Source organism: Mugil cephalus, chromosome 11 (genome assembly GCF_022458985.1).
Source record: "Mugil cephalus isolate CIBA_MC_2020 chromosome 11, CIBA_Mcephalus_1.1, whole genome shotgun sequence".
NCBI lineage: Eukaryota > Metazoa > Chordata > Actinopteri > Mugiliformes > Mugilidae > Mugil > Mugil cephalus.
In genome coordinates this window covers 18,858,834-18,872,253 of record NC_061780.1, presented here as the reverse complement: position 1 = coordinate 18,872,253, position 13,420 = coordinate 18,858,834, and the positions used below count along the sequence as shown (strand labels likewise).

General features: G+C 46.3%; 1 protein-coding gene across 1 annotated transcript in view; it reads left to right on the top strand.

The window, feature by feature from the left end:
• Positions 1–3,121: 3,121 nt before the first annotated feature.
• The window catches only part of rspo2 (R-spondin 2), a 56,977-nt gene continuing 46,678 nt past the window's right edge, over positions 3,122–13,420 (top strand). The window contains exons 1-3 of the mRNA XM_047597635.1: positions 3,122–4,254; positions 4,339–4,525; positions 4,783–5,099. Coding sequence (XP_047453591.1) covers positions 5,000–5,099 — 100 coding nt within the window. The 5' untranslated portion in view covers positions 3,122–4,254; positions 4,339–4,525; positions 4,783–4,999. The remainder of the gene's footprint in view (positions 4,255–4,338; positions 4,526–4,782; positions 5,100–13,420) is intronic.

Here is a 13,420-nt window from a genome sequence, read left to right as displayed (position 1 = left end):
TTAGCCAGGCGGACACAATCTTTTTAATGTCCCACCCCACCCCCGCTTTTCTCTGCTTTCGACCTTCTCATAACTCAGTCCTTTGACTCTCCCTCCCTCTTCCTCCTTTATTGCTCACAAACAGGCTTTCATTCCTTCGTATGCCTCTAATTTGCTTCCTACGTGGAATCCGAATGCTAAACAAGTATTGTGCGTAAAATACACCTGCTTTATTGGGTGAGGTCAAAAGTGCGGAGAGCGCGGAGCGTGCTGCGGCACCTGCGTGTGCGCTTCGTACAAACAGGTTCCCGAACAGTAGTGTGACTGAGGAGCAGCAGCAGCGCAGACCGATAATGGGTGCCTTCCCTCTCATATTTTTTTCCGTAGTGCGTCACAGACTGGCTCGGTTGATAAACATAAGAGCACTGTGTACAATTGAGGTGAAATATGAAAACCTGCTTTTTCAGTGGTTTTTCAAAGTACACGGTCTACTCCAATTTATTTATGCAGTATACTTTTAAATAGACCGAGAGTCTGGAAGATATTGTTACATTGTAGAGAGAGAAAATGGCCTTAAATCTGACCCATAGTCACATTTGTTTTATATGCAGGTGAACTATTTATTTAATTTTTAAATAAGTCATTTTGGCGTTAAGCTTTGTTTGCAGAGGGCATTTATGGACAAAATGGTTCTTATATTCTATTAAAAGTCCTCTACACAGTCGTTTGAAGTGGAATTCTCTGAAATTTTAATTTAGGTAAATTTCCCATTAAGTGTGTCATCGGATGGGCTGACAAACAAAAACTCCACGAGGTATCCTGATGAAATTCTAACGATGATAAGTTCACGGGGACTGGGTGTCTGCGGTGACATTCTTGCACAAATTGCAAGCTGTGCAGTTAGTGATCCATCACCCAGCAGTTACCCAGCAGTGTGCCAGAACACAGTAGGCGGAGCTAACATTCAACTGACCCGGCGTTTTGGATTGAAATTCTGAATGCACAACTGCAGTGGACGCTCACTGGCATAAGGGCCACCAAAAAGAACGAAACGGAGATCTTTGCGGTTAGCCGCCGGGTTTCTCCGGTAAAGCGACCATTTCCAGTGCTAAAAAAAAGCCGTAAAAGGTGACTCGATTGTCCAAGAGTTTGGCCATAGACCTCCGTATTAAAACATATTACAGCCTGTTACCATAATAAACTTTGTCTTCTACAGCTAATTTCTCCCTTAGTGACAACCGTATGTGTTTATTTATTACATACATTGATCAGGCATAACATTATGACCATGACAATACAATGTTCTGCTGGGAACCATTTGCACCTGGCATTCGTTTGGATGATACTTAGAGATGTATCACCCACCTAGACCAGACCAGGCACCCCCACCCCATAGCAATTACACCCCAGCAGGCACAAACACAAAAACTCAACAAAACACGAAAAACAGCACAAGGTGTTGACCTGGCCTCCAAATTCACTAGATCCCCTAAACTGACCAACTATCTGTGGGATTATCCAGAGAGGCCCCTCCCTCTCAACTCATAGGACCCAAGGACCCCCACTTACAACATTTGTTGCCAGGGACCACGGGACACCGTCAGAAAACCCATGTCCATTCTCTGATGAGTCACAACTGTTTTGGAGGAACAAGGGAGACCTACACAATATTAGTGTTGTGCTATGCCTGATGAGTGTAACTCACTGTATGAATTAAAGTTATGAGTTATTATTCAGTGAGAGCTGTCAAGGTGCCACCTGCCCCACTTGTGCAACTTTTTTTTTTTTTAATTAGCCAGGAGTCAGGTGGTGTCAGACAATGCCAAGATGGCGACGACCAGATCCAGCACACTGACCTCCAAAATGAACCATCCGCTCCACATTAACAGCTGCTCTGGGTGTTTTCGTTATATCACGTAACCCCGTTGCAGACCCAATCGTCGCCGTTGAAATTGCCGCATTAGTGAATGAAAGGCGAAGAACGTCTCTTGAATGAACCCAGAGTGGAGACAGTTTTGTCGTGCGGATTTATGGCAACTATAAAACAGTGTTTGTTCATGTGGACCGTAATGTTTCAGCTTTGTTTGTGAATGTCATGTTAGATTATTTCTGGATATTGTAGTTTCCCCTCTTTCCATTTGGAGCCACAAGAATGGAAAGTTGCTAAGTATGACTGGAACTTTTTTCTCACTTTGCCTGACTCTCAGGCCGTCCTTGACATTTTGGAGGTTCTGACTTTTCGATGACCACTGCGGAGTGACCTTTTTTCTTCCCCTCCCCCCCACTTGTTTGTTTCCTTTCCTGTCTTAACCAAGTAAACCGTGACAGAACTGCCTGGACCTCTGATGAGCAGAGTGCACAGCAGCTCCCCTCATTGCTGTTATGGCGCTGAGGGCTCCGAGCCAGACCATCCAAATGCTGACGTCACCTCCACTTCTTGTGCACTGCAATGAGCGGGAGGGGAGGGATGGAGGGAATAAAGTGATTGGTTTACCGGCCCCCTTCTCCATGACACATCATGAAAATAAAAGTGCCGGAGGCCTAAATTATCACGTTCACCTTAGCCGTGCACTCTCAGATGTTGTTTTAGAGAGGGATCCAAACCAGCAGCTCTGCCTGCGGCTAACAACCCTCCTCACCGCAATGTCTGTCACTGCTGTCTGGATAAATAAATAAACAAAAGACAGGACAAAGGTCGCCATAGGTGCTTTCTTTTTTTTGTGTGTGTGTGTTCACATAGGTCCCCCCCCCCCCCACATATTTTTTCAGTTCCGGTGAGGAAATGGAAACTTGCTCTGTGTGTATGTTTAAGTAGCAAAGTGTGTGTGCGTGTGTTTTACTGCCTGAGGCTTTTTCACTGGTCTCTCTGCCTCTAAAGTGTAAAGCCAGCATGTAAATGAAATTCTGTAATGCTGTAAAGATGAGAGGCAACCAAAGGAAGCTCACATCTGTTAGTAAACGCACTCCTTATATATATATAGAGAGAGAGGGAGAGAGAGTTTTTTTTTTGCCTTACGGAAGTCTGTTTACTGTTATTTTTTTAATGACCTCACACTTGTAGAGTCACTGACGTAGACGGCCTACTGGAGATCTCCCATGAAAATAATTTCCTGAAATAAATGAAAGATTAAGTGCCACACCTAGTGGTTGAAGGGGGTAGAGCAGTTCCAGCTCTGATCCCAAGGAGGTGAGAAGCCATCGCCAGAAATGGCCCCTGCTGTAGGTGTCCTGTAGTTTGCACGTGGCCACGTTTGCGCTCTACTGCGTTTTTCTTTCTTTCTCTCTTTTTTTTTTTTTTAAACCTCCACCCTCTGTCGCCAACCTTCACGCCAGCCGCTGTCATGTTTCCATCCCCGGTGTGCATTCATTCTCTGCAGAGTTGACGAGCGGCCAGCGTTTGAATGTCACGGAGGAGTGGATGAGTGCCAGCCCCTCGCGTCTTTCCCCGCAAGGTAAGACGGTTCCGAAGGAGGGAGGCTGACCAGCTCAGACGGGTTGTCGGGATGAGGTCACGTGGTTCACGATGCGACGGGTCAAGGTTTGGAAAACCCAGAAATGATTGAATGATTAAAGTGCCACAGTTACAGCCCGCACAAAGATTACCATTAATTGCACAGAGGGGTGGGCAATAAAAGAGGCGTAACGGGACGGCTGACTTGCTGACTGCTTGCAATGTGCAGATATTTATTTCTTTATTCTCTTGGTGCATCGAATTATTAAATAGGACTGTGGTTGGTTTAATAAACCTGATCCAGGATAGGCTGACCACTTATGATGGTTCACCAAACTTTAATTTGATTTCATTTCTCAATTAAGACGTGGCGTAAATGTCTGATGGGTTCACGAAGAATATTTGGAATATTCAAAGAATATTGTGGATGTTGAAACAGTCTAAAATCGCTCCTGCCCATCACAGACGAGCTCCTAAAAATTCGATTAACCCCACTACCCACCCCCTCCCCACCCGAATTAGTTGCCAGCTTTTTACGCTCGCTAGGACCCAGAGGCAACCTCGTACCGGCCAGTGTGAGCGAGTGCGCTCCGGGGGGACGGAGGTGGGGGGAGACTGAGCGAAATGTCATCTTCAGCATCTTAAATTAGAAGAAACACAAAACTTGAAATCTCCACACGTGACGGCGGCACGACGCTATATGAGGAAAAAGGCAGCGAGCATCAGGACCAGTTTGAGAGTCAGTCACCGCTGAACCTCAGCAGCGCGCAGAACGCAGACTCACTCGCCGGCTCCCATTTTCCGCTTTTAAGCAAGCAACACATGTGAGTTTGTTTCTGCCGCACCACAGGACAAGCTTAAGTGGAGAAACGCAGGTAAACGGAATCTAAGTTTTTTTTTTTCCACAGAGAGGAGGAAAGGAAACCCCCTCCCTTCACCGCTACCACCTTTTTCCTCCTCCTCGGACCTCTGTTCTCTTCTGGAGACACAAGTTTCTGCACACAGAGAGGGATGCTGCATGTTCCCGAGCCGCACTTGCACTCAGAGGGAACCTAAAAGTGGACCGGAGTGGATATACACTTTCTCTTAGTAAAGGTACACAACATCACGTTATCTCACGGAGCGTTTTGGCGACTATTACGCACACAGTTGCGCTCGCTTTTTGGAAGAGGGGCGTTTGAGCAGCACGCATTGCATTTCAATCTACGATTGTTCCAACACATTAACACACAGAAGATCTATTCAGTTTTGGTTTCAATCGCCCCGATCATCTCAGCGCGTCATTGTTTTAGGAAGGTTTTGATTTCGTTACACTGTTATCACAGTAACCTCCTTTGTCATTCTCCCCGCAGCGCACCAAAACGGACACTTTTACTGACTGGAGGATCAGCGCGCTCCATAAAATGATCCCAGACGGCGACGTGATACCATGTCGCATCTCGTCTGATGTTTGACACTTTTGAGGATTGACTAAAGAAACTGGAGGAAGACATTGTAAAGTCAGAGAATCCATTCCAGGCCCAGCTGGCACATTTTTACCAGAGTCCGAACAACAGCCCCGCCGTCCAGATGCAGTTTCGACTCTTCTCATTTGCCCTGATCGTATTGAACTGTATGGAGTACAGCAACTGTCAGGCGCCGTCGCAACGCTGGAGGAGAAACAAAAGAGGTAACACGGAGTTATAGTATACAGGTCTTAGAGCATCATCCAGCGAGTGACTTAAACAGATTGTTAAAGTTTTAGTGTGTGTGTAGCGCGAGGCAACGGCAACAGTCCCAAACAATGTCACTCACACATTCAGTAAAAAGTCCTGTGTATATCTATATATCTATATATAGATATGGATATATAACATTCTCTGTGAGCAAGAGTGGGGAGCACACAAAGCGGGCGGAAAAAGTCCAAAAATTGGCACCAGATATGGGATCTTAATTTTAAACTCACAGGTGAGAGACGCCGGCTCACCACAGATCGTAGCCAAATCCGGGAACATTCCAGAAATTCAGCTTAAAATAAAAAAAGAAACGTTGTCTAATCCACAACTCAGTCAACTTATTATGCCGTGGAAATAACATTTTCGGCATTATGTAACGACTTCACAGCCGGTAACTAGTGCGTAAAATGTGCGCAAATTTGGGCACGCGTGTGTCCAAAAGTACTATTAAAACACGTTGGGTCGGTGAATTGGCTAACCGTATTTAAAACACTCTGTCAGACAGGCAATTAACGCCACTTTCCCGTGTTATGGCCCCAGCAAAGGGCGTCCTATATTATTTACATGTGAAACCGCTGGAAAAAAAAGAAAGAAAGAAAAGGAAAGAAAAAAAAAAGATACGGGTCGGTCAATAGAGAGCTTATAGGAGGGGAGGGGTGCTATTTAATGAATAGATACGGAACCCCCATCCCCAGACTTATGAATTGCACATCTCCACTCCAGCCCCCTAAGCTGGTTTTAATTGATCTCATAACCACTTTGAACAGTTGGTAGGAAACCCGCATAACAATCGCTCAGCGGAGGCGCAGGGGTTGAGCAGGGGATCAGCCCCTTTGCAAATACTATTCTATACTCCGAATGAATGAGGAGACAGTCGGATTAAGAAAGTGGCCCCCGCTGAGCCCTCCTCAGACCTGTGACATAACACATCGCCAAGATCCTCGGGGTGACCATGAGAGGAGGCTTGGTCCGACTCGCTCACGCCGGTAGTGCGGCCCGCACGGAGACAGGGTACAGTATAAAAAGTAATTTAAAGTCGAGGCAGAGGAGGGGGGGCTTGTAAATCGTAAGGCAATCACAGATTTAATCATATGCGCTGCGTGCCATAGGGAACCTCCACACTCTGCAAGCCCTCCACTGCCCATCTGCAAATAATCAGGCAATCACTGCGGGGTACTGGCACACACACGTTTTTTCAGCCCCTGTGTGTGTTTCTTTCTCTGTGCACTGTGTGATCTTAGATAGCACGCAGGAGATAGAATGTCATTTTCTTAGTGTGATCTGTGCTCTCTCTTCTTCTTCTTCTTCTTTTTTTTTTTTTGTTTAAAAATCTTGCATGGTCAAGCTGCAAATCCATCCAGTCTGCGCATTTGTCTGTAGGTGCCTCTTTATCTGTGTGATGTGTGTCTGCTTGTGTGAGAGGGAGAAGAGAGAAAAAAAAAGAGGTTAGAGGAGGAAGAGGCGGGGAGCTGTGGTGGTGGTGGTGGTGGTTTAACCAGTAGGGATGAGATCAAGAGGTTAACTTACACATTTGACCTCAAGAACAGCTTTAGGGCTGAGCACCATAAGCTACATATTGTTTCCCCCGGCTCTCAGGACGGATGCTACACTTGTCAAACTAATCTCGTGCAAATATGTACCGCTCTCGCCTATACAGTAATGTTGACTGTGTGTGTGTTTGGAGGGGGAAACAGCACTTTGGGCCAAAAGTGCCATTCTAGCAAGCGGTGGCAGCCGGCCAGGTTTTCGGTATTTGCTTCCTTCCTTTATTTATCACGGTTATATTGAAAGAAGCATGTGCAAGAGATCACGGTCCAATAGGAACAGAAATGCTTGAATATTTTTCTAGCCCTCAAGGTTCCTATGACAGCTTTATATACAGCCTGTCTGGCATGCACGGTGAGCTATCCAAACCGTTCAGGAGTGTTGAGACCCAGACACGTTTGAAACTCAATTTGGCCACACTTTGGTCCCCAGGCGTAACTGCTTCAAGCGGAACGAAACACATCCTGCATAATTTAACAAAAGCCTATTTCATTTTTACATGCATGAAAAAAAAAGAAAGGGAAAAAAGTTTGCCATTGCCATTGACACACCGTGTGAGGTGTAAGGAGGCGGGCGGGGGTGGAGATGCCATCACAATCAGGGCGTTAAACAGCCGCTGCATATGGCTGCAGCGCAGCAGATCAGGATCTCCAATCTGTGTGGTTTCTGGGCTGATCTTGTCTTGCACACGCGCTGCACACACAGAACGGGCCGACTTCCCATTTGGCTGTGGTATTAGTGCACATGCATTATTTAAAATGTGAAACAGATGAGAAAACATATTAAATTTACACCTCCTTGCCCCCTATTCTGCCCACTAGGAACAGGGAAATGATGCCAATGAGCCCTGCTATGATATCATAGCTAGACACAAGGGTATTACTTTTCATTTTTATTCTCTGGCTAATGATGCCACCTGCTGACTACATAAAATCAGGCTGGAGTACCAGCGCTGCCTGAAGGAACGCAGATACACAGTGGGGCCCTAAGCTGTTTAAACAGGTAATGAATAGGTAATGGCAGTCAAAAGAGGTGAAAAGTTGCCATGCGATACTGTTAACCCTTCCCTCATCTACACAGAAAATCCCAAATTTGAATTCCCAGTAGGCCGTGGCGGGTTTCAGATCCCGCTCAGCTGTGTAATCAGTTACTCCGCTGCGTTCCCAGATGTTTTTTGAAGGACAAAAGTGATTAGATGAAACCAGTGCTGTACAATCAGGGCGGAGGGAGTGAGGTCAGAGATGCATGACATTTTGTACTTGTGCTAAGAGTCGGTGAGCAATAAGGGTGTGTGTGTGTGTGTGGATTGTTTCTGGTGGATGGGTGCCAATTATCCACAGAAACTAGTCATCATTAGTGTCTGAATAAGCCCTTCTTCGACTGAAGAGTGAGCAGAAACATGAAGCCCTCAGGTATTTTTAATCTTATGAGTGGACTCTGTGCTTTTAGTTTGATTAGTTTCATAATAGCAAAAGAAAAAGGAAGAATATTCAAAATTGAGTTGTATTTTTTTGTTGTTTTTTTTTGCTTTGGATGCATACACTTACAAAAGCCTATTCCAATGTAGCGCCCCGGCTCTCTGAGCCCTGGAAATCGGGCCTCTGTGCGCTGAAAGCTCACGCGAAGTCCCAGGTTTGTGGGTGTAAGTGTTAATGTTGGAACCCGGCACTCCGGCGCAATATAATACGTTGATTAAGTGCCTAAGGGGGACGTGAGGGAGCGCTCCAAGAAGCAGCTTTTAAAGCAGCCCTCGCCACTTTTGCCTCTGGAAAAAGTGAAAAAGCCCCGTAGATGGCGCGTCTGTTAACAAGGCCTTCTCACATGATGCCACTCTAATCCAGGTGATGTTATCCCCCCGCATCCTGACTTCATTTTCCTACCCCGAGAGTGCGTTAGTTTTACTCCCGTCAGGCACCAAATTGGTCACATTACGGAAAGCCACCTGATCTGATATTGACAAGCGAGGAACGGACCTTCCCCTGACAGTCCTCGGAGGCAGCGCTGGTTAAGAGGAAGGAGGGGGGGGCTTTTTAGGGTGGGGGTGAGGAAGGCATATTTAAGCAGATCAGCAGGAAATGGCTGAATGTGAACACCATCACCTGAGAGGGATTACAGCGAGCCGAGTCTTGACCTGAGCCCGAGCTCCGGCGTCAAGGAACAGAGCTCGGTCTTTTCTCTCCCAGGCCCTGCCGGCACGAGCTTCGAGTGGAAGTGGAAATGCGTGTGGTGGAAAAGTGGCACAGGGAGATGCGTGGACGTCCTGCAGGTGCATGCTCCCGATGATCAGCACAAGAAATCGACGGCCTTCCCTTCACCTTCGCCCGCCCCCATCTTCTCGTCCGCGGCCCGTGTCGGGGATTATCGCGGCCGTCGAGGACAAAGATTCGCTTATGTGCTGTATTGATAAATCACATTAGTCTGACCCAGCCTCCGTCGAAAGACTAGCTCCTTGTTTGACCTGCATGTCGATCCCGGCCTGTGCCGCGGCTCCTGCTCCGAGTCACAGCGGTATCAGGTGAAGCCGCTGAAAGGCTCCTCAGTGCGGCCGTGCCATGCAACACTACCAAAAACCCCGGCAAGAGAAAAAAAACAAAAAAAACATGCAGTGGCATGAACTTTCCTCTGGAAAGGAAGACACAGAGAGAGATTCTGTCAGTGAATCACGTGACAGAGTTGGGGGGTGGGGGTGGGGGTGGGGGATCTGTTTCACTTTTCCATTGTTTTTCCCTCTGAAACAAACAAAAAAAATCTGTTAATCATAATCCGTTTAACTGCCAGAAGGAGTAGGAGGAGAATCTGTCTGGAGACGGGGAGGCAGGAGGCACTGACACTCATCTGTCAACTTCTTGGGTGTTGCAGGAAAACCAAATTCACACAGAAAGCTCGTTTTGTAACACTTGTGCGCTATCCATCACGTTCATTGTGCAACCGTTCGGTCTCCCCTCTCTTCTTCTCACCCTTCGCTCTCTTTTCTTCGATAGGGGTGTTGGGCGGGGGACTACCCGAGGGACTCCTCTCACCCACCCTCAATCATTGTCTTCAGAGGATCCCAAATGCTGCCGAAGCCGAGTGCCAAACATGTGTCTTTATTTCAGGCTACGCTTTTTACCACGCCGTAAAAGTTCATTTTTTCGGAAATGTGAAATAAAATGGACTTATTATATGAAATCCCATAATGCGCTCCATGTTCCCTCACGGTGATCGGAAACTCCTGAGCAGCGGACAAACGCGGCAGAGCCTCTCCCCCCCTCCACCCCCAAAGTGTAAGGGCGATTTTGTAACTCTCACCTATGCCCGTTCCCTCAGTTGCTCACTCCCCCGCAGCAATTACACCTTAATGTGTTTCCTTATAAAGCTACTAAATATGACCAGCCAGTTTGGTCCGATTCTCTCAAGTTTATTGGCCCATAAAGATTCTAATGTTGGGAATCATTTCCAAGTGCCACACATAAAACAACAACACAAAAGGAACATTTTTTTTTTTTTTTTTGAAAAAATGACTCATGCGAGGGCTTCACAGGTAGGAGAGCTGCCCAGAGTCGGAGATTGGAGCCCCCGGGCTTACACCGAAATCCACTTCCACTCCGCTTACCTCTCACGTTGCTAATACACACCTCTAAAAGAATCCAGTGAAGAGCTGTTTAGAGGTAATGGCGTGAACACAATAGGCATCCATTGTGTTTTCCTCAATGAATCTAATCATGGGAATTGTTAAAATGAACCATTTCCCCTACAGTTTACAAAAGAAAGCATTTAAATTAAGTTTAAATTGTTGGATATTTTAAGAAAATGGCCCTGTGCTCATTTTCTTTTCTTTTTTTTTTTTTTTTTTCATCTCTGCACGAACACTAGTCTGGACTCTCCTGGACTAGTCCCTGGAAATTTGGTTAATATGTACATATAGTGTTGAAAATGGTGATACTATATATATACACTGATCAGGCATAACATTATGACCACCTTCCTAATACTACTGCGTAGGTCTCCATCTAGAACAGTTCTGTGGTGTCTTGCAACTAAATGCTGTTAGTGGGGGACTTTGGGTCCTATGCGTGGAAGGGGAGGGGCCTCTGTGGGTCAGGCTTGTTCCAGTACAGCCAGTACAGATACTTGATACTATCAGTTGGGATCTGGTGAATTTGGAGGTCAGGTCAACACCTTGTGCTGTTCTTCATGTTTTTTGAGATGAACAGTGTTTGTGTGTGTGCCTGTGTCAGGCTGCATCCTGCTGGAGATGACTGCTGCCATCATTGCTATGGGGTCGGGGTGCCTGGTCTGGTCTAGGTGAGTGGTACATGTCTAAGTAACATCCACGCGAATGGCAAGTCCAAACTTTTCCCAGCAGAACATTGCATTGACTTCTCCTGTCAGTGGTTTTAATGTTGTGGCTGATTGGTGTAAAATCGTTTTGGTCTCCACAGCTGACTTTTCCGTACATTGCAACCGTCTTTTTTTAAATATATATATAAATTCTTTTATAGCTAAACGTTTTGCACAATTAAAGGTGGGTCCACTTTGAGTAACAGGTGGGTGTCAGTCTCCCTCTTCAGCTCCATCTCTTCGACCGGTTTTAGGTTTCAGAGTAGTCCAGCAATAAGACACACTGAGCTTAAGGACCTTCAGTGTACTCTATGGATGATCTCACGGAAAGATCATTCATCACTACAAAAACTGAAATCCAAAAAACAACAATTTATCCCATTTTGCAGGGGGACTAACTCACCTATTGACCCTGTTTTCAGTCTTTATGCTAAACTTAAGCTAACTGGGTCCTGGTCACAGCGACACATTTGATTTAATGTGTAATTTCCGACTGTGCTAAATTTTAAAATCATTAGACCAATTTCTCTTCAAATATGTAAATTAAAAAAATGTAAATTATCTTTTAAGCATGCAATATGGTGAGTGAATCCATTTTTTTTCTGGCTCGCAGTCCTTCTGTGCGGACCTTGCAACACAAGAGCCCTCGGAAGGACGCTGTCTAGTGTTTCTAGAAAAAGCCGCACTCTGCGTGTGCTCTTGTTTGCCATGTCAGTGTGTTCCTGCGTGTGCGTGTCGACTAATACCTACTTTGCATCGATCCGCGCAGCCTGGAAATCTGAAACTCAAGGAGGCCCCTTGAGAAAATACAACGACGCGTGCAGAAACAAACACACGCGCTGCCTCTAGCATGGCGCTAAAGGTTGTTGTTTGCATCAGCGCCTGTTCGAAAGGCTCTAACAAGAGGGGGCTCTGATCGCAACCTCCCCCTCCTTAACGCACGACAGATGGACAAGACTCCTTTTCCCCCTACCCCTCTCCTCTCCCTGCTTTTATGGGACCTCTAATTATGCTTACATGCCACATCAAAATAAAGCTCAGCATGATATGCCTTTAGTATGGAGAGGAAGTGAGCTGGTCAGATGCAATAAAGCTCCTCACTGCGGAGCTTGCCTGTAATTTTGCTTCCCAAGTATGGAACGTGGAGAGGTAAAGGTGCACCAGGTCCCGCACCGCAATCACTGATCTAAGCTGCACTAATATCCTTAAGTACATTTCCAAAATCTCGGATAGTCTTTCTCACCATGTTGCTACAAGGGCTAGGTCGGGATAATCACAGTTTGTGTGAAAGGCAAATCCAACACACTTTAAAATACACGCAAGCACGTGTGAAGATGTTTCATCCACGCCCCCGATGTGTCTTTGCCAGGGACTGCAAGCAGCCTCTGTTACGGCTTTGTTATGGTTTTGGCTGAGGTTGGGGTTAATGTTAGTAATTGCGCACCCTTAGACTAAAACGAAGACTTGCCTGTGGAATTAGGCTCGAACTAGTCCGGACACGATCTTTGAACGATGCAACTTGTACGGCCTTCTCTGGATTCTATTTATTTATTTATCTATTTTCTGTTTTCGGATTCTTGGCCGTGGAGTTATGCTGAGGCCGGCCCAGCTCTCAGGCCTTGCGGTGTGAGGAGGGAAAGGTCTCATGGTTGCCTGTGGAGTGCAGAAGCGCCCGGTGTGTTTTTAATCAGGAGCAAGGCTGGGAGTCATTACTGGTCCTTGATGCTTAGCTCATTGTCTCCCCGCGGAAGGCAGAGATGGCAGGAGGGGGTGGGGGGATGGATACAGTGAGGGCAACTTAGCGTGCATGTCAGATTTGAGGATTGCACTCGAGGGTCAACCCCCGTAGACTTTTGAGGTCAGAACAGAAGGAGCAAGGAAGGGGGGGACAGCGGGGACAGTGGGAGAGGATGCAGGTGAGCGATAGTGATTGAAGGAGACGTGCATCTGTGTGTTGTCAGAGGAAAGCAATAAAGAATGTACATCAATCTTGTAATAAGAACTAAACTTTGTAAGATTTTTCCTCCGAGGCAGAGGAGTGCATTCCTCCTGTCAGAGTTACTCAGTCTCACACCAAATGCTTGTCACTCGTCTCGATGGGCTGCATGATTACCTCTGAGTAAACACCTCCGTCTTTAAACAACTCCTAGCTAACTGGCTAGCTTCGGAGTTATGTCAGGCCCTGTTAGCCCTGTCTCACTTCTTTTCCTGTCCTTGAGCTTAGAAAAACAACACAGATGTTCGCTGTTGTAGAGCTTGTCATATATGCCTCACGTTAGTCTGTTTTGTACTTTGCCTCGGACTGCCTTACTCTGATGTCTTTGTTTTCGTTTGTTTTGTTTTTTTTTTTTTTTAAGGTCTGATAGGTTTAGCCTGCTAGAGCCGAGGGTATCTTTTGCTTTGACCTCTC